The sequence below is a fragment of the Pelodiscus sinensis genome, chromosome 8 (genome assembly GCF_052426305.1).
Source record: "Pelodiscus sinensis isolate ZL-2025 chromosome 8, ASM5242630v1, whole genome shotgun sequence".
In the NCBI taxonomy this organism is placed as follows: Eukaryota; Metazoa; Chordata; order Testudines; family Trionychidae; genus Pelodiscus; species Pelodiscus sinensis.
The window spans coordinates 22566435-22591899 of NC_143059.1; the positions used below are offsets into that span (position 1 = coordinate 22566435).

Here is a 25465-nt window from a genome sequence, read left to right on the forward strand (position 1 = left end):
CCCAGGCTTCCTGGAATCAGCTGCTGATCAGTTTCAGCAGCAGCTGACTTGGGGACGCCTGGGGTTCTTAAGTTGATTCTGTATGTAAGTCAGAACTGGCGGTCAGTTTCAGCAGTGTCTGAATCTGGACGCCAGTTCCAACTTACATACAGATTCAACTTAAGAACAAACCTACAGTCCCTATCTTGTACGTAACCCGGGGACTGCCTGTACAGTTGTTTAGCCAGGTTTTTTGAATCTCTGCTCTGATTCTCAAATCACATCACAGCTATGCAAATCAGGAATAAATACAGTGAAGTCAGTGATTACATTGGTATAATATATATTTAGGTGAAAGGTGAGTTAAATGCCATGTTATTCACTACTGAAGTAGTAAAAGCCTCTGTATTGGTAAAAATATTTTTGGGGCTTTTTTTTAAAATTATGCTTAGATACTCAATAAACCAGACAGCCTCTGAATTAGAATTTAGATACTTTATAAAATACAAACTGAGGGTATGTCTACACACAATTTTTATTTTGGGAGAAGGATGCAAATAGAAGATGCTCATCTGGTATGTACCCATGTCTACATGCGGCCGAATTTCAAAATAAACCCCTATTTTGAAAGACCCCTTATTCCTCCTACAATGAGATTTAAAGGGGTCTTTTGAAATAAGGGTTTATTTTGAAATTCGGCCACGTGTAGACGTGGGTAAATACCGGAAGAGCGTCTTCTGAAAACCCCCCCGGAGGAAGTAAGCAAATGCGCAGTGCTATTTGCATCCTTCTCCCAAAATAAAAATTGTGTGTAGCCTGAGAGTCCAAGTCCTTTTTTGTTTTTTGTCTTATACAAAGATTCCCTTGCCTTCAATGAGACTACATGTTTCAGGACAGTCATAAGAATTACAATTTAAAAATAAGATATTTCCTGAATTAGCTCACTTTCAAACACTGTGAAATGGAAAAAAACCCTTCAAAGTATTTTGTGACTTTTTGTCATTGTTTTATCCATCTCTGATTGTGCCAGAAATGAAGAATGTGGCTCACAGCAGAAACATTTTTCACTATAGTGAACTGTAATGTCAAATTAAAATGTTTTAGATTTGGTTCCAGGCGAGCCCCAAAAAATCAGCGATCATTGAGAAAGAACTTTCATGGTCCTTTGTGCTACTCCTTGTCATTGGAGCTTTCACTGAATCAAGTTACTGGTGAGGTAACATAAAATAGTTTTTCTTACGTTCAGGGAAAGGATGATGTTTTAGTATCACAGTGACAGTGTAAACACATGATCTTCATTTGCTTACAGTCCTATGCAATTGCCATAGCTGAAGTAATTCTGGGTTATATTTACCTGTAATTCATCACATTGCTTCCATTGACAGCATGTGAAAACAAAGTTAAAGGCTCCTAAATTCCAGATAACTGTCCTGATATGTCTGCCCTTCTGTATAAATATATTTGAGGATATTCTTTAGCATAATGCCTCCTATGACATTAACCAAGTTCATCAATGCAGTACATACAATTTCAAACCTTGTAGTTCTATAAACTATACCTACTTACGCCCACTGGATACATATAATACGGATGTAGTGGAAACATCCCCCACCCCAATCACTAGGTTCAAAAAGTTCTTATTTCTGTGACATTGTTTCATAGAATATGAAGGTTGGCAGACTTCAAAGTCTTCTCCTGGTTTTTAGATGAAAAATTCATTGTGAGATTGAAGGAAGAAGATTAAGAACCACAAGCATTGTTTGATAATTCAAGGATGCCAAACCCTTCCAAAAGGCCACAGGAAACAGACCATATTGTAGCCAATAAACAGCTGAGTTCACGGATATTCAGATGGGACTGGTGAATTCTCCAGAGGAATAGCAGTACATTCTCTCATATCAGTATCCCAGTCACTGGGTGGGAGCATGGTATCATTAGGCTCACATGGACAGCAGCTGACTCCTCCCATCCGACTGCTTGGCAGATACTGGAGGGAAGCACGGAAGTTTAACAACAGCACAATTAGACGATAAAGTTGTAACATCACAATTAAGATATTCTTAGCTGTGAAAAACACCAGCATCTGATTGATTACTTTAAAATAGCTCATCAGTATCAAGCGTAAAACAAGGAAAGGGCCATCTTGTATGAAAAGGCTGATTCCAATGTTCCACAGGTCTGCGCTGTATCGGCAAAGCAGTAAAGTCGGGACTCTCTTAGATGACACAGACAGTTTGCAGCCAATATGTTGCACTGTAAATAAAAGGCATTGTGTTAACCTAGCCCTCTGATGTCTAGACGTAAAAGGCTAAATGGGCAACTCAGATGCAGAGTGGATTAATAGCGCACTTAACTAAACAAAGTATGCCAGGGCTTAACTCTTAAGAACGTGCTTACAATTTTGCTGAATAGAGCCTGAAAATAGGCAGTATCATTCTGTCTTTGTCCACATCATAGATCCACCATAAAAATTTGGTATGACCACAACCCTCCTTTTAGAGTGGCACATAGCTCACACAGGAAATGTCGCAGGTCAAGATTGGGGTTACTAGAAGGAAAATATGTACAGAGCTTATAAACAGTAATGACTTTATTCACTGCTATCTATTTATTGTTTATGGGTGCTAAGTCACATGGGAATATTCAGACTTGTATGCTAAGTCTCCTTTAACCAGATGAAAACATCCCCCTAGGTAACTTAAAATGCTTGCAGTGATATTGCACTTGCATAGAGTGGTCTGTGTTTTTGACAGAATACATTGTTAGCAGTCTATAGATCTGCAGCTCTTCATGTGACACATCTTAAAAGCTCCTCCATCCATTTGTAGCATCTAGAGGTTACAATGAAACATTAAAAGATGGAAATATTCCCTCAACATTAATATTTTTAAAAGTCTAATGTCCTTTCTGAGACAATGTCTCAAGACAAATTCCCAGAAGAAACAACTAATGAAGTCATATCATGAATTTTATATAAAAACCTTTGAAAATAATTCCCTCTTGACCTGTTCGTACACCCTAGCTGCAGCTGAACTGTAAACTCTCTGGAAAGAGGGGTCAGAATAAATGCAACTGATATAGGGAGATGTTGGTTACACCTCTTTGCCCCAGCAAAGCCCCCTCTGTGAGAGGATAAAAACACTCCAAGGCAGGACTTGTGATGTTTTTTGCTTCCTGCTTTCCTTGTCCACACCGAGAATAAGCAACTTAATATCCTTATGGTCTCCAGAGCAGCTCTATGACCAGCCACTGAGTGGGGGAAAAGAGTGATCATACTTTTTTCTCAGCAAACAGCACCTGCTTTATGGGCTGTGCTGGTCTCATGCTGAGGAAAGGACGCTGCGTCTCAGATGCTTGTTGCCCTGGTCTAGCCCAGTGGGAGCCAGCCTAGGGCCAGGAATGTCTCTAACCCCAGGGTTTATAGTTAAAAATGACACAAGCCCAGCAGGTGCCCCTGCTTGACACATCCATAGTAATTCAAGTTTCCTGCAAATGAGCAGTGTATGCTAAAGAGATTGCAGTTCAGCTTGAGATAAGTCTTCCTTCAAAAGAGAGCATGTTGATTTTCCTATTCTGATGCTGAGCTTCCTTGAAATAATTCAGCATTGTTTCTGGGATTTGACTTGCTGTCCCAAAGCCCTCGGGATTGTCTTGGATGGTGAGATTTATTTTTGTTCACATAGCACTGTCAGTGTGCCCAAGCCTGAGACACGCTCATCTCATTCCTTTCCTCATCTACTTGCTGATACTGACCTGCAAGATCGAGTGGAAACTGCAACATACTCCAGGTCCATACACCAAGAATCGCATACACAAGAATGTGGTTATGCCTAAAAACAAACAAAAGTGAGTGAGTAATGAAATGAGTCCCAGAGTATGGAGAACACTACTACTTTTAAAAGGAGTTGGAGATCAGCATCACAGCTAGTGGGCACATGTGTCATTCCAACAGAATTATCGGATACTTGGGCCAGCTCCTTGTGGGAATCCCTACAGCTGGTTTACATTTCCCTCCTGCATGAGCTAGGTGATTTAGACCAAACCTCAGAGTTAATATTCAAGAGTTATCAGAGTATGGGAATGACTTCTGAGGTTCAACAAGGAAAAGATGCCCTACCCTTGTGGTGATTTCATATCTTCATTGAGCTTGAACCATCTTTGTTATGTAGGGAGACCCTTCCCTGCTGTTAAATATGTTCTGTTACAGATACAGTTTGGTTGAATAATGAAATTGACATTTTCCGGGGGGAAAGTATCACATTCAGTTTCCCATTATTTGTAGGGGGTCACATTCTTTATGATAATTCAGATAACTAAATAGCTCTGAAAACATTTCTAAATCACTCTGGTGATTATTCATCTGAAAAATTCACATTGGAAGTACATTGCTTCCTATTCCCTTGATTTAAAACTTTGTCATCCATGCAGGGAGCAGAAACAATATCAGGTAACTGAACATGCAACGTCGATAATGTATAGCCACAGCAAACTGTTTGCAAACAATTCAGTCTAAAAAGCACCTGACTTACAAGAAAATCAAGAGTAGCTTGTGAACAAATCACTAACCAAAGGAGAGGATCTGTTTGTAATACATAGTTGTACTAGCTCTAATTGTATGTATTGCAAACTCGGTGTGTTAGTTCCTCCATTTTCTTGGTTCTATGAATCCTTTCCTTGTGGTGGATGTAACATGTCCATCATGAATAACTTCCTCTGAAGCTGATGGGAGCTACTTTGACCTTCAGGGAGGGACAGAAGAGGACAGAAAGTCCTATACAGGAGCCATCTCTGATATTTCTGAATGATACAGTTGCAACAGTTCCAAATCCACACACAATTCAAAACATGAAATGGAACAAGACGTTCAGTATAACCTGTGATACAAATGATGTATTTCAGCAAATATTACTTACCTTACATTTTCTACTTCCAAGGTCTCACTAGTGAATTCAAGTATGTCCGCTGCAGTTCCCACGAACATAAGCAGCAGCTGTGACAACTGATCACGAGTGATTTCACCACCAATGGGAAGAAGCCATCTCCCTATTATTAATAGCAGCAGAAAAGTCTGATGGAGTCCCAGTGTCCATATGGTCTCACACACTGTCGAGAGCTGGGAGACAAAAACTCTAGCCTATTGCAAAGACCAGAACAACAACAAAAACAATGTAACTATAGAAAAATGAGATGTTCTAGTTATAATAACTATCTCCACTAAATGCACCTTCAGTTTCTGATCATACTAGTTCTGTCTTGAAGCAGAATTAAAGTCAAATGTTTCATGTTGCTGGTTTGGCAACGTGGATTTATCTATTGATTTCTCTCCTTTTCTCCCTTTCTCTCATTGATCACTTACAGTTGAGCAAATGTAACAGTTAGCTCCAAAATTATTGAACTGAATTTTGTCATTCTTGAGGAGGAAAGAAATTCCCTCAGACTTAGACCAATCCTGGCAACAATATTTAGAGCACATATACCATCTACACTAATGGCTTTTTATAAATGATTATTTGAATCCCACCATTTTGCAACAATATCCTGTGGGAGAGATTCACTATATAGACCCAAATAGTTCTGTCTTATCTCTGTGCTCCTACTTCTTATCAAGTCTATACACTGGTACCCCACCGACTCAATTATATGATGATCTGCTCCCTCATTTTTGTGCGTGCTCTCTTTCAATTGATTGAAGTCTTCTCTGTTGCTGATATTCTTCCATATTTGTTCAGCTTCATTACTGCAATACTACAATAAACAAGAACATACATTGAGAAAACACTGTGGGGCTGGAGGAGAATTCTTGGATTTTCACCCAGCAACTTCATCCTAAACAGACAAACCCTTCCTCCTCTTCCTACATGTTACCCTCCCATTTCCCATTCCTGTTGCCGTAGCTGTACTTGCAGTACACTCTGGCAGCAAACTGCAATGTGGCACTTGCTCCCCTGGTTTCAACTAGTCCACAATAGGTGTCACTCCTGAAGCCCAGCCTTCAGTGATGGTGTGCAGCGAACTCCAAGCTAACCAGCTCTGTGGGTCTACCTATTCATGTAATTAAAATGCTGTGTCATGCTAGCATTTGCAGTGCACTGAGTTTTACTTCTGCAGTTTGTCTGACTTGCTGGATCGGAAAATAGAATATGAGTGTAGGACCCAGCTATTGCAAGAGAGTTCTGGTAGAACAGTACCTACAACCACTGTGACCCCTCCTCCTCCTCCCCCCCGTACCATTGCATACCATAAGACATTTTCATTTTTATGCATCAGAAATCTCCAATATTATTTAGAAAAGGAAGAGGTTTCAGTGCAGCTGCCATTTTACCTTCAGGGTGATGAGTTCTGTGGCTCTATGATTATCAGCAGTGCCATCTCACTAGTTCATTTACTTCATAATTCACCGAAGTTTTCAGGAAGTAGCTAGGAAGTCACTCAGGGTACGTCTAGACTACAGGCTTTTGTCGACAGAAGTTTTGTCGACAGATACTGTCGACAAAGCTTCCGTAGACAAAGAGCGTCTAGACTACATTCAGTTCTGTCGACAAAGCAAGGTGCTTTGTCGACATGGCAGTGTAGACACAAAGGACAGTTTAGATGCAATAACGCCTTCTGTAGACAGAACTCTGTTGACTAAAGGCGTTATTCCTCATAAAATGAGGTTTACCAGCGTCGACAAAACTGCTGAGTTCTGTCGACGTTATGTCAACAGAACTCAGCGGTAGTGTAGACGCAGGTTTAGTTTTGTCGACAAAAGTCCACTTTTGTCGACAAAACCCTGTAGTCTAGACACACCCTAAGGGTATGTCTACAGTACCCTCCTAGTTCGAACTAGGAGGGTAATGTAGGCATACCGCACTTGCAAATGAAGCCCGGGATTTGAATTTCCCGGGCTTCATTTGCATAAGCGGGGAGCCGCCATTTTTAAAACCCCGCTGGTTCGAACCCCGTGCAGCGCGGCTACACGGGACACGAACTAGGTAGTTCGAACTAGGCTTCCTAGTTCGAACTACCGTTACTCCTCCATTTCATGAGGAGTAATGGTAGTTTGAATTAGGAAGCCTAGTTCGAACTACCTAGTTCGTGCCCCGTGTAGCTGCGCTGCACGGGGTTCGAACCAGCGGGGTTTTAAAAATGGCGGCTCCCCGCTTATGCAAATGAAGCCCGGGAAATTCAAATCCCGGGCTTCATTTGCAAGTGCAGTATGCCTACATTACCCCACTCGTTTGAACTAGGAGGGTAGTGTAGACATACCCTAAGTTACTAGGCAGTTTCATAAAACAGAGTACTGTCTATTCTATATTTCTGTATTTGGTATGTAGTGTTGAATTTTCCAGCAATTGTCATTATGTTTTAGTAGGGTCAAATATGTCTGATATAGGATTTGCATATATGTAGTAGGTTTGAATGCCTAAGGTTCAGTTCTGCATATTAGCTCCACTTTATACCTGGAGTAATCAATGCCTGTTCCTTCAGATTTTTACCTGAATAAGTCAGAAGAAGTTGGCCCCATTTTCTGTAGTTTCATTTTGCAATACATCATTGAAATGCCACAAATATGACAATTTACAACCTAGTTTGATACATCATATGGCCATCTTCCATGCAAGGGTTCAAAACCCAGTATTATCTTGGATAGCTGATATCTAGATGTCTGAAATGGGTAAAAAAAAACCCTTTTTTACTGAATTGGGGTTTTTTATTTACCCAAAGTCCATTGAGTATGTAGAAAATTATCTGTTCACGGATGGTGAAATTCTCCCTTTGTTTGGGGGGCTAACATAGCATTCTCCAGTTTGAAGATTTAAGGGGAAGATAGCTCTATTGCTAGGGTGAATTTAATTCTAGAAATGAACTCAACATCAATGGTACCAATGATATGATAGGGAAACATTTGTAACTTTTTGGTTTTACTTCATAAATGCAGAATGTCTGCAGCTCTCTGTAATATACCAATAATGGCTCCAAAAATATCCACTCAAATTCCTTTTGATTAAAAGGTAAACCAGACTAAAGGTTGACAACTGTGTTCAATGTGAAGACAGGTGGCAAGGAGTCCTGTGGCATCTTATAGACTAACCGAAGTGTTGGAGATACCTGACGAAGTGGGTCTTTGCCCACGAAAGCTTATGCTCCAACACTTCAGTTAGTCTATAAGGTGCCACAGGACTCCTCGTCGCTTTTGCAGATTCAGACTAACACGGCTACCCCTCTGATACTGAAGACATGTGTGACCTATGCATATAAGGGGAGCTATTTTTAAGGTCCCTTTTCTTATCTGGGGACCTGTCTGTGTGTCGCATGTAGGACCAGCTTGTGTAGCAGGGCGAAAACATGTGTGCCACCATCCGGGAAGTGATGGCACACCTGGGTCCTGTTCCCACTCCCGCTCTCCCTGCCCCTGTTCCTCCCACTTCTGCTTGGCCCACCCCGGCTCCCCCTGCCACCCCACTGCAGCCCCCCCTTGTGCCCACCTCTCTGTTGTCCCATGCCCCACCCTACCCCAAATTCGTTAAGGTCCCCGGACCCAAGATGGCACTTCCACCTGCACCATGCACCACTCCCAGCCCTGAGCCCCTCTCCTCTTTCCCCCACCCAGGTTCTCAGCCCCCCTCTGCCCCAGTTTCTTTTATTATAAAAAACAAAATACAAAGCTTTTGCTAAAACCAAAACATTAATTTAATTTATTTATTTATTAGTTGCACAAGAAAGGGGGAAAGAGGGGTCGTGGTGGGAAATGTGTATGAGGGGCAAGGCACAAGCCCCCATTGAGGAGGCCCTGGGGAGCGTCTCTGGGCTCCTTCAGAGAACCTCTCCCTCAGGGCCTCCCAGGCGCACACTGCCAACTGATGGGCCTGGCAGATGGCAGCTGTCCGAAGGCCCTTCCCTCGCAGCCAGTCTTGGCTCCCCACCCTAAGAGGAAGGCTTCCCCTTTGCGCTCCACAATGCTGTGGAGAACACAACATGCCATGACCACTTTGAGGATGTTGTGATCACCCACATCAAGGCGAGTCAGGAGGCACCTGAACCTGGCTTTGAGGCACCTGAAGGCACATTCAACCTGCATGCAGGCCCAGTTTAGGTGCATGTTGAATTGTTCCCTGGTGGACCTTTGGTCTGACCCAGTACGGCCGTTCTTATGTTCTTATGTTCTCGAGGTCCCTTCCAGTCCTATTATTCTATGATTCTATGATTGAGTAGATGTGGAGTACGTGGGAGCGCTCTGTGATCCTGATTCAAAGATTTAATCATGTGCTTAAAGTTAAGCATATAGTTAAGTCTTTCTCTTTTCAGCAAAGAATTTAAACACATGCTAATTTGGCTTGTTCAACTGGGATATCAAGCTTTAAAAAGAAAACAGGAATGTCTGACAGCTGTGTTTTTACAAATTATAATTTGTCACTTTTCAACCTAATTAATTAACTGATTTTACTGACTGTAATTCTTTATTTAATACAATTCAATCTTACTTTATACTATAATCCTGTTAAAAACTACATCTCAAAATGCTTTACAATACCAGGCACTCACTCTCAGTTACCCCCCAGATCTTCCTGGGTGTCACTGAGGAGTCCATCCTTGAAATGTAAAGGTGTCGTAACCCTTGTGAATAACAAGAGATATGTCTACACGACAAAGTTAATTCGAACTAACAGCCGTTAGTTCGAATTAACTTTCATAGGTGCTACACATACAAACCGCTAGTTTGAACTTAAATCGAACTAATGGAGCGCTTAATTCGAACTAAGTAAACCTCATTCTACGAGGATTAATGCCTAGTTCGAATTAATTAGTTTGAATTAAGGGCTGTGTAGCCACTTAATTCGAACTAGTGGGAGGCTAGCTCCTCCCAGCTTGCCCTGGTGGCCACTCTGGGCACAACCAGGGAAACTCTTCTGCCCTCTTCCCGGCCCCGGAGCCCTTAAAGGGTCACGGCCTGGCTACGGTGCTTGTGCCAGGTGCAAGCTTGCCAGCACCCAGCCAGCAGACCTTGCACCTGGCACGGCATGAGCCAGCCACCTGCTGCCACCCAGCCCTCCGCCTCTTCCCCTCCTCCTTCTTCCTCTGGCTTCCCCCTTCCCGCTCCATCCTCCCAAGTTTCCCCCTCCCCTCTCCCAACCTTTCTCTTCCCCTCTCCCACCTCCTTTTCCCAGTCTCCCCAGAGGTTAATCCCCCCCCTCAAGTTTTGTTCAATAGAGTTTCTATTTTTGAACACACGTGTCCTTTATTTTTTGCATCAGGAAGGGGGGCTAGGGAGGGGTAAGTGGAAGGAGGTGAGGGAGGAATGGGGTACGAGCCCCTGATGGGGAGAACTGGGGTGGCTCTGCGGGCTCCTCGGGGTGGAAGCTCTCCTGCAGGGCCTCCTGGATCCTGACAGCCCCCCGATTGACACCCCCCCCCCCGGATGGCAGCCTGTGGCAAGTGCAGCCAGGCTGATGGCCGAGTGCTGTGATGTGCCGAGTGTGGGCACTACAAGACAGGATTGCTTTGCTGTCCCTCATCGAGGTAAACAAGCAAGCGGGGAACCCTGAGAACTGTCTGTCCGGGGTGGGGGTCGGGTCCCTTTAAGCACAGCCCTTGGCTAGCCTGAGGCAGCAGCCCCACACACTAAGTCCTAACCTGATGCCCTGCCGGCACTTGTTCCGGCCAGCCTTAACTTTGGTTCAGGGTCCACTCAATGTGGACATGCTAGTTCGAATTAGCAAAACACTAATTCAAATTAGTTTTTAGGTCTAGATGCACTAGTTCGAATTAGCTTAGTTTGAATTAACTAATTCGAATTAAGTTAGTTCGAATTAGTGCTGTAGTGTAGACATACTCAAGAGGACCTAGTCTTAGCAGAGCACCTTTAATCTACAGCCACACAATGTTTCACAAAAAGGAGTAAGTATAAGCATACTTCTTAAAAAGATAAACTGAGGCTTGCCCAAAATCACAGGAAATCAACAGTAGAACTAGAACTAGAATCCAAATGTTGCCAAAAGATGTTGCTAGAATTGGAGCGCCATTGATAGAGTCACCAGTGAATGGAATGAAGAATGGCAATAAGACCTAGCAGAATAATCACAAATGAAAGAATCCGTTTTCAGATATCTCCTTCAAGTATATAAGAAATACCTGAGTTTCAGGATCAGTTTCTAGTAGCCATAAGGATGGTACGGTGCTAATCAGATAAAAAAATATTGCTGGAGAAAACCTGTGAAGAAAAAGAAAAGATAGCTCAGTTTACAACACTGTATGAGCACCACATGTATTCTACAGTTTTCTGAGGGGAACATTCAGAATGTTACTTTCCATTGGAACTGCATTTAACAAGTGTTTTGTCAGTTCTGCCATATGGAATATAAAGGAGAGGGGTAACTGCAACTAACACTTTCACAGCTGCCATTCTCACTGAATTCCTAATGCAATCAATCTATGCAAGTTTGGGTTTACTAGTAAACTTCTCAAAGACCATCTATTTAGCTTTGTTTAAAAACCTTTTTCAAAAACAAAACGTATTTTGCCTGCTCAGTTCTGTGTGGAAGAGGATATATAAAAATATCCTGCGGAAGGCCCTGTTTCTGAACTCACAGTCCTGTAAGTCAGGAGCCGCCCCACAGCTACACAGATGTAAAAGTCATTTAAGATCAGAATCCATGTGTAAATACAAGGGTTGAAGCATCCTGAACCAAAACAAATGTTTCCTCCCCCAGGGATCCTTCAACATGAACTGAAACTGTTTATAGAGATACTAGCCCAATATGCACGTCATTAATACTGGAAGCTTTATAACCTTGTCTGTTGTGGATCTTTCTGCTTTATCTTTCACGTAGGCCGTGTCCAGACTCAGGGGTTCTTTCGAAAAAAGTAGCCTTTTTTCGAAAGAACTTCCCCTGCGTCCAGACTCAAGCCGCGTTCTTTCGAAAGTAAATCGAAAGAATGCGGCTTTTCTTTCGACGGCTGTACACCTAATTTTACGAGGAAGAACACCTTTTTCGAGGGAGATCCGTCGAAAGAACGTGAGTGTGGACGGGGGGAGCCCTTGCTTTCGAAAGAATTGGCCTCCAGGAAGAAGCCCTGGTGGACAATCTGGGCCATGGGTTGCACGTCTGTGGTTCCTGGCTGCAGCCATTCCTTAAAGGGACAGGCACCCTCACAGACACTTGTTGCAGACAAGGAGCCAGAGCACACGGCTACTTTGCTGCAGCATGTCCCAGCCCCAAGACCGTCCTGGCCCTTCCACCGAGCCTTCTGGGGACCCAGCCAAGGGCTCCAAGCGCCGGGCACCATCCTGGTCTGGCGCAGAGATAAAGAGCCTGTTGGAGCTGTGGGGAGAGGAGGAGGCCTTACAGGCCCTCAAAAGCCGGCGGCGAAACGCTGACATTTATGGCCGCATGGCTGAAGCCCTGGCCCAGAAGGGCCACTAACCCCACACCCAGGACCAGGTGCGCTCCAAGGTCAAAGAGCTGCGCCAGGGGTACATTAAGGCCAGGGAGGAGAGCTCCCGTTCTGGGGCAGCCCCCCAGTACTGCCCCTACTATCCCGAGCTGGACCAGATCCTGGGTGGCAGTGCAGAAGCACGCACACCACGGAGGTTCGTGCAGTCCGGACTGGCAGACCCGGTGGTGGACGCTCCAGAGCGGGAGCTACAGCAGTCTGGAGATGGGGACATGGGCCCAGAGGAGGAGGACAGCGAGGAGACGGCGACCCTCACCCTGGAGCCAGTCACCCAGACCTCTGAGGCCTCCCAGGCATCATCTGGCGCAGGAGAGGAAGCAGCAGGTGAGTACAGTGAGGTTGTGTCACACCCGGGAGGGGGAGGTAGGTGGGTGCACAGTGGGGGTGATGCACAAGGGAAACCTGTCATGCTCAGGCTGATGCCCAGATCACACACACACACACACACACACACACACACACACAGTGTGACCTTCAGAATGTCTGATTCCCCTGTCTCAGGGAGAGGGCATGGCCTTTTGGACAGCTGTTGCACACATGACTGATTGTGATAGAAATGTAGCCGTGTTACTCTGATCTGAGGAAGTGGGTCTGGCCCAGGAAAGCTCATCCCCTAATAAACCATCCTGTTAGTATTGTAAGTGCTACAGAGTCCAGTTTATAGGACTGATTGTGTCTTCTTCTTTTCCTCCACAGCCGGACCAGCCGTGGAAGAGGGCCGCAGCACCCCAGCCCCACCTCCATCTCCACCTCGGAGACATGGGAGCCGCAGACACAGGCGTGTCTATGCGCACATCCTGAGGCAGCACATTGAGGCCGTGCAGGAGCTGAACTCCATCCTCAGAGAGAGGGCGGAGGCAGAGGATCGCTGGCGTGACCGGCTCATGGACGAGCTGGTCCTGCAGCGCACGGTCCTGTGCGCCACTCTGAGGGAGGTCAGCGGCTTGCCTGCTCCTGTGCCTGGTCCTGCTCCTCCAGCACCCCATGACCCCACCCCACCAAACCCCCCTTCCACAACAGCATCCCTTTCCCCCCTTGGACCTCCCTCTCCCCCAGCCCCCACAGTTCCCCAGCCCCTCTCTCCCCCTGGATCTCCTCTCCCCCAGGCTTCCACGTCCCAAGAGCACCCCAGCCAGCCAACCGACAGGTGCACCACCCGATCCCGCAGCCGTGGAGCACCCCAAACACGAGGCCCAGGCAGGAGAGGGAAATCTGGCAAGCCCCGTGCAACCTGATCCCCTTCCCCCCTCCAAGTTTCCAGTCCCCTTCCCCCCTCCAAGTTTCCAGTCCCCTTCCCCCCTCCAGGTTTCAAGCACCCCCATCACCCCAGTTAAACAAAGGGTTCAACAAAATGTTTCTTTATTGTAAATAGTTTTGTCAACAACAAAAATGAAAATTTTTTTTGTTATGTTTGCAACATTTATACTATTGTTTGATAATATGTACAAAAAGTAAACAGATCATTTTATTTTGAAACACACCCTGGTGTAACTGATGTGTCCAAACAGGGTCAGGAGATGGGTTGTGGAGGGAAGCTTCTATTGGGCCAGAGCCCAGTCCCCAGGCAGAAGCCCCTCAGTACACTCAGTCTCAGTGGCCTCCACTGGAGAATTGCTCCCGGAGGGCCTCCCGGATGCCAACAACAGACCGGTGAGCCTGGCGGATGGCAGCTGTCCGGGGCTGGGCAAAGAGCCTCTCCTGGCCATCAGCAGCTCTACCCCACCCTGGTAGGAAGGCCTCCCCTTTCCTCTCCATGAGGTTATGGAGGACGCAACACGCGGCCACCACCTCAGGGATGTTGCTCTCCCCCATGTCGAGGTGTGTGAGCAAGCACCGGAATCTGCCTTTTAAACGGCCAAACACACATTCCACCTGGTTGCGAGCCCGGTTAAGGTGAGCATTAAACTGCTCCTTGCTCGCATCCAGGTGGCCGGTGTAGGGCTTCATCAGCCACGGCATCAGGGGATAGGCGGCATCACCCACTATGCACACCGGCATGTGCACATCCCCAACCGCAAACTGGCGATGGGGGAAAAATGTTCCTGCCTGAAGCCTCCGGTAGAGGTACGAGTTTCTGAAGATGCGGGCATTGTGTGCCCGCCCTGACCACCCAACACAAATGTCCGAAAACTGGCCACGATGGTCGACCAGGGCCTGGAGGACCATAGAAAAGTAGCCCTTTCTGTTGATGAATTGGGCTGCTCGATGGGGCGGTGCACGGATTGGAATGTGTGTCCCATTGAGCGCTCCTCCGCAATTCGGGAAGCCGAGGGCAGCAAAGCCGGCCATGACGCTGTCCAGATCTGGTAGACAGATGAGCCTGTTGAGCAGCTCCGAATTGATGGCCCTCACCACCTGCAGAACGAGACAGACAACAAAATGTTAGAAGGGGTGCCTTATCTCTTAGGAGGAGAACCCACCGCCCACCTTCCCTCTCAAACAGCCCGGGAATCCCCTCCTCAGAACCCCCCCCCCCACACACAATTCAGGGTGAGTGGAGGAGCTCCCTCCCACTCCCACTCCACTTGGCCCTTCCTGACAGTCTCCCTTCCCCCCACCCCAAACTGTGACTGTCCCCAGACAATGACTTACCTCCATCAAGACTGCCCCGACAGTAGATCTCCCCACGCCAAATTGGTGTCCCACGGAGCGGTAGCTGTCGGGGGTTGCCAGCTTCCAGAGGGCAATGGCGACCCTCTTTTCCAGGGGGATGGCGGGCCGCAGGTGGGTGTCTTGCCGTTGCAGAGCAGGGGCGAGCCAGGTACACAGCTCCTGGAAAGTGGTCTTTCTCATCCGGAAGTTCCGTAGCCAGTCTTGGTCATCCCAGATCTCCATCACGAGCCGGTCCCACCAGTCAGAGCTGGTGTCAAACCTCCAAGCACGCCTGTCCACAAAAAAGTTTGGAGGCAAGGGCAGTGCGGCTGCTTGACGGAGGAGCCCCTCGTACCTCTGGTCTGGGAGCAGCTCGGGAAGTAGCCTCATGACAGTGTCATGAAGATGCAGCAACAGCTGCAGTATGGTGGTGTGGGGCCATCGCCTGCCCAGGGGCAGCTCTGGCTCCATGCCAAAAAAAAAGGGTCTGAAAGCAGAAAAACCTCAAAAGAAAAAAGCTGCTGGGGTGTCCCAGGAAGCTGAGCACTCCAAACCAGCACTGCAATGCCTTGCTTACTTCCTCGAGGGACAGCAAAGGCAGCTGCAGGAGCAGAGCAACGGGTGTTCAGGGGCGTCCCTTTAACCACGCGTCTCTGCAAAGGGCAGGCAGGCAGCACCCGGAAGGAAATGCTGCCCCCATGCCCTGGCAGAAGCAGTTCCAGGTGGCTTTCAATTTCGAAAGAGCGTCCAGCAGTCTGGACGCTCTTTTTCGAAAAAGCGGATCGATCTTTCGATCCGCGCATTGTAGTCTAGACGCGCTCTTTCGAAAGAGGCTCTAAAAGCCCCTCCCCCAGCCTTGCGGGAGGGACAACTGGACCCGTGGTTCAATTAATTACTTGGGACAAATAATGACAAAAGGGACAAGGAGTGTGGGCTAAAGGTTTATAACTAGGGAACTGGGTGGGGACACCGAGCAGAGAACCCCGGACAGCGCCCACTGCTCCTCAAAGCTGTCGATGGAGCCAGTGGACGCCGCCCAGAGGAACTCTGCCCGGATTCGTGACATAAGGGAGGAACGGAAATAGGCCACACAGTCGCAGAGAATCCCCTCGTCCAACATCTTACTCCTGGTATTATAGATGGCGACCTTTGCTAGAGCCAGGAGTAGGTTGACGAGGAGGTCTTGCGACTTTGTGGGACCACGGATAGGGTGTGCATAAATGAAAAGGTGGGGGGAAAAGTGCTTGGCCCGCCCACTCTCCTGTGTCTTCAAATAGGTGAACTGTTGCTTCTGGCAGTGGAGAGAGAACCGGTGCTGCTAACTGAGCCAAAGACTGGTAAAAAGACTCAGGAGACACCGGTTTTGGGTGAGGTGGAAGGACATGAGAGACTATGTAAAAAGGGGATTAATAAATTGACCAGGACCCGCCTGGTCACAAATGTGAATAGAAAGGTACCAGTGGGTTTTTTCTTATACCATTTTCAGAATAAAGCTAATTCCATCAACCCCAGGGAAAAAACAATCCTACAATGGCCAGTGGTTACACTAGATTAGCTGATTGTTGCTAGTTTATGGTGCAATTATGTTAGCACCAGCTGTTTCTGGGATAGATTCTTTTTATATTCTTAAAAATGTATATACATAAGCAAATATTCTTTTACTCATCTAATTTTTATGCTTCTGTGAAATACAATGAAGGAAAATACCCAGTAAAATGGAATTTATTCACTTATGTAACCCCCCTTTCTTCCCTCCCCCCCGGGTTACTGGGGAGCAGGTCACACTCACAGGTGTGCCTGGGTGCCTGATGTTTTAATCCAAAAGAGATCCCGAGTGCCCCAGTGGTGATGGTGTTTAGTTGGGGAAAGCCCTATCCACCCCCTTGCTGCAGTCCCTTGCTGGCAATGAATGTAAAATGGCGGTGCCTCCACCTGGCTGGCCTTGTACACACTCGCTGGTGTGCCTTGAGAGCCTCCAGGAATATACTCATTCCAGCTATAATAGGGTATGTCTACACTACAAAGTTAAATCGAACTAACAGACGTTAGTTCGAATTAACTTTGATAGGCGCTACACTAGCGCTCTGCTAGTTCGAACTTAATTCGAACTAGCGGAGCGCTTAGTTCGAACTAGGTAAACCTCATTGTACGAGGACTAAGCCTAGTTCGAACTTACTAGTTCGAATTAAGGGGTGTGTAGCCCCTTAACTCGAACTAGTGGGAGGCTAGCCCTCCCCAGCTTTCCCTGGTGGCCACTCTGGCCAACACCAGGGAAACTCGTCTGCCCCCCTCCCAGCCCCGGACCCCTTAAAGGGGCACAGGCTGGCTACGGTGCCCGTGCCAGGTGCAAGCCTGCCAGCACCCAGCCAGCAGACCCTGCACCTGGCACGGATCGAGCCACCCACCCAATGACCCCCAGCCCTCCCCCTCTTCCTGGGACCAGGCTGGCGGCTCCCGGGAGCTTGCCCAGGACCGCAAAAGGCGGGCACCCGCCTGGTCCAGTGCAGACATCATGGACCTCATCCACAACCTCCGCACTAGGCACAGGAAAGTGGCTGTCTAGGGCAGGAGAGCTGCCAGCCTGGCCACCCAGGAGCAGGTTTGCATGAAAATCAAGGTGGTCCACTGAGACCCCCGACCCTGAGCCCTGAGCTTAGAATGGCCGTACTGGCTCAGACCAAAGGTCCATCTAGCCCAGTAGCCTGTCTGCCGACAGCGGGACCCTGGAGGGGATGGACCAAAGACAGTGACCAAGCCATTTGTCTCGTGCCATCCCTCTCCAGCCTTCCACAAACTTTGGGCAGGGACACCACTCCTACTCCCTGGCTAATACCACTCCATGGACCCAACCTCCATGACTTGATCTCACTTCTCTTTAAACTGTTCTAGTTGTAGCCTTCACAGCCTCCTGCAGCAAGGAGTTCCACAGGTTGACTATTTGCTTTGTGAAGAAGAACTTTCTGTTATTAGTTTGAAGCCTGCTACCCATTCCTTTCCTTTGGTGTCCTCTAGCCCTTCTATTATGGGAACTGATGAAGAACTTTTCTGTATGCACCCTCTCTACCCCACTCATGCTTTTATAGACCTCTATCATATCCCCCCTCAGTCTCCTCTTTTGTAAGCTGAAAAGTCCCAGTCTCTTTAACCTCTCTTCATATGGGACCTGTTCCAAACCCCTGATCATTTTAGTTGCCCTCCCCTCTCCCACCCTCTCTCCTCCCCTCTCCCACCTCCTTTTCCCAGTCTCCCCCAGTTTTGTTCAATAAAGAGAGATTCTATTTTTGAACACAATTGTCCTTTATTTTGTACATCAGGAAGAGGGGCTAGGGAGGGGTAAGTGGAAGGAGATGAGGGAGGAATGGGGTACGAGCCCCCGATGGGGAGGACTGGGCTGGCTCTGTGGGCTTCTGGGGGTGGAAGCTCTCCTGCAGTCCCCCAATTGCCCCCTCTCCGCAGATGGCAGCCTGCGGCAAGTGCAGCCGGTCTGATGGCTGAGTGCTGAGATGTGCCCACTGTGGGTACTCTGGGCAATCCAAGCCAGGACTGCTTTCCAAGCGGGGCACCCCTGAGAACTGTCTGTCCGGGCTGGGGGTCGGGTCCCTTTAAGCACAGCCCTCGGCTAGCCTGAGACAGCAGCTCCACGCTCTAAGTCCTCATCTGATGCCCTGCCGGCACTGCTTCCGGCCATCCTTAACCCCGGTTCAGGGTCCACTCTGTGTGGACATGCTAGTTTGAATTAGCAAAACGCTAATTAGAACTAGTTTTTTAGTCTAGATGCGTTAGTTCGAATTAGCTTAGTTCGGATTAACTAATTCGAACTAAGTTAGTTCGAATTAGCGCTGTAGTGTAAACATACCCATATGGATCCAAAACAACAACTACAAATCATATACATCTAATGGAATACTTTAAAATAAACAATCTTTACTTAAATAAACAGGGATTAACAGAATTAGAAATGAATAGCATTAACAAAACACATATCAATAATTGAAGCTTATACAGCTACCATTTGTACTAATTGTGACCGCACCCCAGAGCGTGCACACCCCTAGACTCACAGTCCCAGACTCTTGTTTGCCTTGGCGTGCTGATGTTGCAGCTGTAGTGGAGATTTGGTCCAGGCTAGACAGCAGCTCTGTCCCAGGCAGCACTTTCCAACAAGGCCCAAAACTTACTGCCTCATGCTGTGCCTATTGGAAGCAGCCTGCTAAAACCCAGTTCCAACAGGCATCTAGAAGCTGCATCCAACAGCCCCTGAACTGGATCAATGTCCTTGGCAGCAGCCTGGCTCTCCCTTTGGTTCCAAACTCTAAGCAGAGTGCCAGACTGCTAGGCCTCTTCTTCATGCACATGGAAAGAGAGCACTCCGCTCTCACACCAGAGTCCTTCCTTCCTGTTTTTCCCACAGGTTCATGGGAATTGTAGTCTGGATTGTAGCACACTGGGTCTTTTCAGAATAAAACAGAAGCCCCTTTAGTAAGGGGGCTACACTTAGGAAGTATCAGAAAACAATCATTATGACTCTGAGCTTTTCTTTAAAGACATAAATGATTATAGCCACCAGATCTTTTGGTATGTCCTTTCTCATGGCTGTATTAATTAAACTCATTGACATCCCTGGCCATACATATTTAACAGATCAGGCATGTCTATCAAACGTTATTGGACAAGAATGCCAAGGGTTCTTTTTTCATGAATGCACTTTGTCTATTATTCAAAGTGTGTTAATCTCCAAAGGCAGCCAAATAGCTAATATCCGTTTGGCCTCTGTCTATTTTGCTAGGTATAGAATTAGTGTGTTAAATTTTTTCAATAACAATCACTTCCCATATATTATGGACCATCCCACTATGGTTGGAGTATTTTTCTTTATTTTTCAGTTATTCATTTCCTTTTTTGTGATAATTTATTCTAGGAAATATCACCAAAGGATCATTTGGTAATAAAAGGGTACATCTAGACTACATCCCTTTTTCAGTAAAGGGATGTAATTTAGGCACATCGATATTGCAAATGAAGCTGGGATTTAAATATCTTGCGCTTCATATGCATAATGGCGCCTGCCGCTTTTTTTCGAAATGGGGCTTTTTCGAAAAAAATCCCTGTCAGTTTAGATGGGAATCTTTCGAAAATAAAACCCTTTTTCGAAAGATCCTGTACACCTCATTTTTATTTTCAAAATATGCCCGTCTAAACTGCTGTTTTGGGGATTTTTTCAAAAAAGCCCCATTTTGAAAAAAAGTGGCAGCCACCATTATGCAAATCAGATCTCTTGGCATGTCCTTTCTCAAGGCTGTATTAATTAAATTAATTTGCATAATGAATTTAATTTGCATAATGGAAAATATAAATCCCAACTTCATTTGCAATATCAATGTGACTAATTTACATCCCTTTACCGAAAAAGGAATGTAGTCTAGAGATAGCCAAAGTTACAGCAATCTGTGATCTATGATTATGGACTGCATCCCAATACTCTCTAATGATTGAACATTCCACCATATTTCATAAGAGTTCCTCTTTCACCAAACATTTCTTCAACATTTATCCCCATTTAATATCTCTATTTTGTAACCTGACTGGTGTCAGGAAGCACTGAAACAGTTTCTTAAAGACTGAAACTGCTGGTCCTCTTTTCTAAATCAAACCCTATTTCTCCGGCGTCACTTGGCTTTTCTAGATCCTTTTAGCAGTGTGCCATAGATGGACCAGGTTTCTGTTAGGAAAGAGGTCTGCAAAGATTGATTTAAGTGTTATATAGAGTTTCCTAATTGATCAAACACTGACACTTCTCTTCATGGAGCAGTCTATATAAAAGATTTTTTTTCTAGAAAGTTGAGAAAAATGCTTGCTATAAATTTTTCCAACTGAAAACTCACACCCCAAAAATATTTGGGTACGAGTGGGCAACATTTTAAAAGATATCTGGGAATTCAAATCTCAGAAGAGATCCTGAGGATCCCCTTTTTGAGATCCATGACTTGAGCAAATTAAGAGGTCTGGAGTGGGGAGAGGGGAGGAAGGAATGTCATGTCTTTGTGGGAAAAAGTAGCCATGATCAAAATGAACATTTTGCCAAGGCTTCCTTTCTTGTTTCAAAGTTTTCCCATGCTCATCCCTGATACAACCCTACTGAGAAGACAGACGAGGATGTTAGAATGTGTGTAGAATTTTAAAAAGACTGAGTGCGGATACCTTGCGTATACTCATTGAATATGGTGGACTAGTTGTTACAAATACTCTACAATAGCTGATTTAAAAAATATATGCTGAATTTAGTGCTTTGTGGAACGGTGTAAATGGCTAACAGCCCTGGAGATCAATGTCTCTTTTCTCTTCACTGACCATGTAGGGCATGAAGACGATATATGCAAGCTTTATCCAGGAACCTCCCTACTATGCCTTCACATTGATCTGGTGGGCTGCCCTCTAGCAGTGAGAATAGCTTGGAAATGGCAGCGATGGTATCCGGTTTTGTCAGGTGGGATTTTAATAGCAAACTTGTAAAAATCCATCTCAAGCATTACAAAAATGTTCTTAACCTTCTTGCAGAATCATTAATCTATTAAAGTAGCAGTTCAACTTCCTGTAAATATATTTCAGACTAAGATGTTGGACAACAATTTCAAAAGTGCCTTAGTGATATAGGAGTTTATCCCATTTGGAAGGCACAAACTGAACTTACAGGGAAAAACATCAGTCGGGTTTAGGTTTTGAGCTCAATTAAGTGAACCTACACATTTTACTCATTATCCATAAGTGTGTAAACACCTTATCAGGTCTGATTTTACTCCCAGTCAAGGCAGAGTGCAGAATTGGCCTAGTTAATTTTAAAACATTTCTGCAGGATTGCTCTATCTCCTGAGTAAATTTGTTTTCCCCAAGACTTTTCACACACTTCTGTTGAATGCAAACTGAATTGCACAGCTAACGTTATTCTTTGAATTTTCTGAAAACAGACATGTGAAATTTCCTTTCCATGCATAGCTTCTGGTGTTGACAAAAATGGGATGTTCCTATACTGTTTCTACATAATGAATGTGTATTTTGATATCTGTAATCACTAAACACTGCATTATTTAAAAACTGAAAGACCTGGTAGTGCTATGAGGGTTATTTGAGTTTAGACTGAAAAGTTAGTGGCTTGCCTTACAATAACACCTTGTACTTTTATAGCATGTTTCACACAATGGTGTCAGTGTTTATTATTATAAAATAGCTTTCATTTTTTACCTGTGGATTTACCCTTCAGTGATATGTGCCTTGAGAGTCTACAAAAAGAAGATCCATAATATTGGCAGATACAAAACTCTTGTATCTGCTTACAGAGAGCAGCTGATTTGGCTCTCTGTTTAGTTAATGAATCACATGGGATATGGACAGAAGCAAAGTCATCCCATTTGGGTACTTTTTAGATATGTGTAAAACCTTGCGCTAGGGCAAACTGCTATTTATTTTGTCTCTTATCCACACTTACGTATTGAGAAATATTTTCAGTGTAGTAGCTCCCATATTTAACGTCAGACTTTTCCAAAATTAAAATAGTGAGCCAGATCCACATCTTATCATGCAAGTGGCTTATGCACATCTATATCTGTGGACTAGAAAACTTACCTGATGTTGCCCAGGTTCAGCCTGGGGCAGGGACAGGGCTGCGCACCTTCGCCACTGGCTTCTTCCTAGTGCCAGCCAGGGGGAGACATGCACCCCAGCCACTGGCTTCTTCCCAGTGCCAGCCAGGGGGCACATTCACCCTAGCTGTCAGCTTTTCCCTGGGGCCATCCTTGGGGGAGGAGAAGGTCTGGCCTGGGGGAAGTGGGTAGCACACCTTGGCTACCAGTTTTGCCTCTGGGACAGCCTGGGGGTAGAGGGGCCACACAGGCTGCTCACCAGTGCTCCCCTCGGGCCAGCCCAGGGAAGGGGGGACACACTGGGTGCTCTCTGGGGCAGGCCGGGGTATTGGCTGTTGCCAGCCATGGTTTCCTGCTGAAGCACTTGCTGCCCCATGGTCATTCCACAGTATAACTCCCTTGTACCAGACCCCTCCCTTTCAGTTTTACATGAAACAGTCTCATTCCAGGCACATCCCATTGTCCTGCCACAACCAAACTCTGACCTTGCTATAAGTTAGGAGAAGACGAAGCTGCATCCCAAATTTGGTGGTCCTAGCTCTTACCATTTAGGAGGAGTTCTTGAACAAACAGACTCACAGATGGACAGGCAGACATACATTTCTAAAATATTGTCACATCAGGGTGACCATTGTTGCTGCCAGAACTGATTAGCAGGAGGAAGTCCTGGTACTGTGGCACAGAGCAGCCTGCTTTTTCCAGGATTTCTGCCCCTTGCCCAGCTGCTACCTGACAAGCTGTTACTCAAAAAGAGCACAGATTTCCTGTCTGTACAGACTGTAGCAAAACCTGAAAGGGGTTATTATGTAGCTTTTCTTCCTAGTGATTTCAGCACTGTAGATCCATCAGCAGTAGAACAAAAATGCCTTGCATGAAACTCTGAGTTTTTAATGTGTTTCCTGACAAAAATTTGATTTCCAAATAGCCTGATGCAAAACTACCCATTTTAAAAGTTCTTGTTCAGAACTGTTCTGCCCCACAAAATCTCACCTGTAAACCCATTGCAGTAGTTGATGAAAAATCCTCCAAATCCCAACAAAGACAGTCAGAGCAGCTTATATGGCAGAGCTAAAGTGAGCCTCAGCTCTGAGATAAAATAAAACCTAGCTACATCGAGACAAGAAGTGTCTATGAGAAGTGCCAAAAGACACCCGAAGGAGCCAAAGGGATATGCTCACCATTTGTAGCCTTTGCCTTGCTTAAACTTGAGGGTGAGACCAGCTTCCAGGCACAGGAGGAGGTTGAGCAATGCTAGCAGCCAGTACTTGGGTTCCTTCTTCACTTCAGTCACCCTCCAGACCCCGACCAGAGAGTGTAAAACAAAGAGCAGCCGTGTAACCAAGGCATTGATCAGCACTAGCAGCTCCATTCTGAGCTGGTCCCTCACCCCGGCGCAGTCCCTTTTAGAGACGATGGGAAGTTTCCCTGGGAATAACTGATGTGTCTATGCAAAACGAGCAGACAGATCTTTCCTCTTGTTCCATCTCGACAAAGGGGCCCACTAAAACAAAAAAACTGCATCGCCCCTCCCCCAGACTTCCTGAGAACTCTTAAAAAAAAACCAAAACCAGGCTTTTAAACTATAGTGGTGGCCAATGCAGGACTCTGCACAGCACCGGCTGATCTCATGGGCTTACAGACACATAAAGGATTCCTTCCCCTCCCCTTCATATCCTCCACCTCCACAGTGGTTAGAAAAGTTAGAGATTTGCATCTGATGAGGTTTTTTTCATCCCTTTGCTTTTATCCTTTTTCTCCGTTTGCTGCTGCTGTTTCATTTATATCAAAGGACAAAAGATGTTGGAAATATTACTAAATGAATCAGCTTCTGCAGTTGGAATTGTAAAATCCCTCTTTCCTGATAAATACTGCTTTAGCAAAATAATTTCAGCTGTCATGGTCTGACAAAGTAATGAAAGGAAGAATATATATAACTCAGGCTAAAATCTGGGCTGACTCTCTAGCCTTACCTCATGCCATTAGGGAGAAATAGAAAAATACACAAAAATCCGAATGTTGTGCCAGTAAAGTCTTTGCTTTTGCATATTCCTTGAACTTCCATAGAAATAGTATGTAAAGTGACTTCACTGTGCATCCTAAAATTTCTTGGTTATAGAAAATGGATTTATTTACACTTCATAACATACAAAAAAAATTCCAAATGAAAGCTAAATGTTAGACTGAAACGTTATTGTGTTGTTCCAGTGATATCAACTGAGACACATGGGTGTAAAAGGGCAGCATTAAAGCTGAGACTCGGGTACATTGTGGTTTATTTGGGCTCCTTAATGATTTGACTCTTTAGCTTATATGATGATTTTACATATCCTGTGCTCCTCTAGATGTTAGCAAACATTTTTGCAACAATTTGTGATGTTTACCAGAGCAGTAGTGTGTGTTAATTCAGATCACCAGATTATTTCAGTGTAAAAAAGCAAAGCATGAACTGATACCCCTTCCCCCACATACACCCCCGCCAAAAAACAAAGCAAAGCACACCATTTCCATAAGGATCACAAGGAGACAACATATATTGTTGAATAAATAACATGCCTTGATAACATATTCACTAGTTCATTGAAATGATCCTTGAATCTGTAACTCTGAAGGATACTTTTTTCTCTTAAATTTTACTGTGGCAGCAAAAAAGTCTTTTTGGGGGCTCTCCAGATGATTTGGCTTTGAGAGGTGGAATGCAATGTGATTAGAAACAGCTTTACAGTTTACAAAAGCTACGTGAAGTCTCTTAAATGTTGTTTTAGTTAGTTGTATAGCGTGTGCCCATCCCAGTCCCTAGGTGCCCTTAAAAAAATGTCTGATAGAAA

General features: G+C 45.5%; 1 protein-coding gene across 1 annotated transcript; it reads right to left on the minus strand.

Moving 5' to 3' along the window:
- Positions 1-215: 215 nt before the first annotated feature.
- On the minus strand, positions 216-19165 carry LOC102449255 (transmembrane protein 26). Its single transcript, XM_089780108.1, has 6 exons — positions 19068-19165; positions 11092-11170; positions 5608-5724; positions 4893-5113; positions 3733-3809; positions 216-2232 (listed from the first exon to the last, which is right to left on the minus strand). Exons 4-6 carry the CDS (start codon positions 4958-4960, stop codon positions 1817-1819), a joined length of 561 nt encoding a protein of 186 aa, XP_089636234.1. The 5' UTR covers positions 4961-5113; positions 5608-5724; positions 11092-11170; positions 19068-19165; the 3' UTR covers positions 216-1816.
- Positions 19166-25465: the final 6300 nt, after the last annotated feature.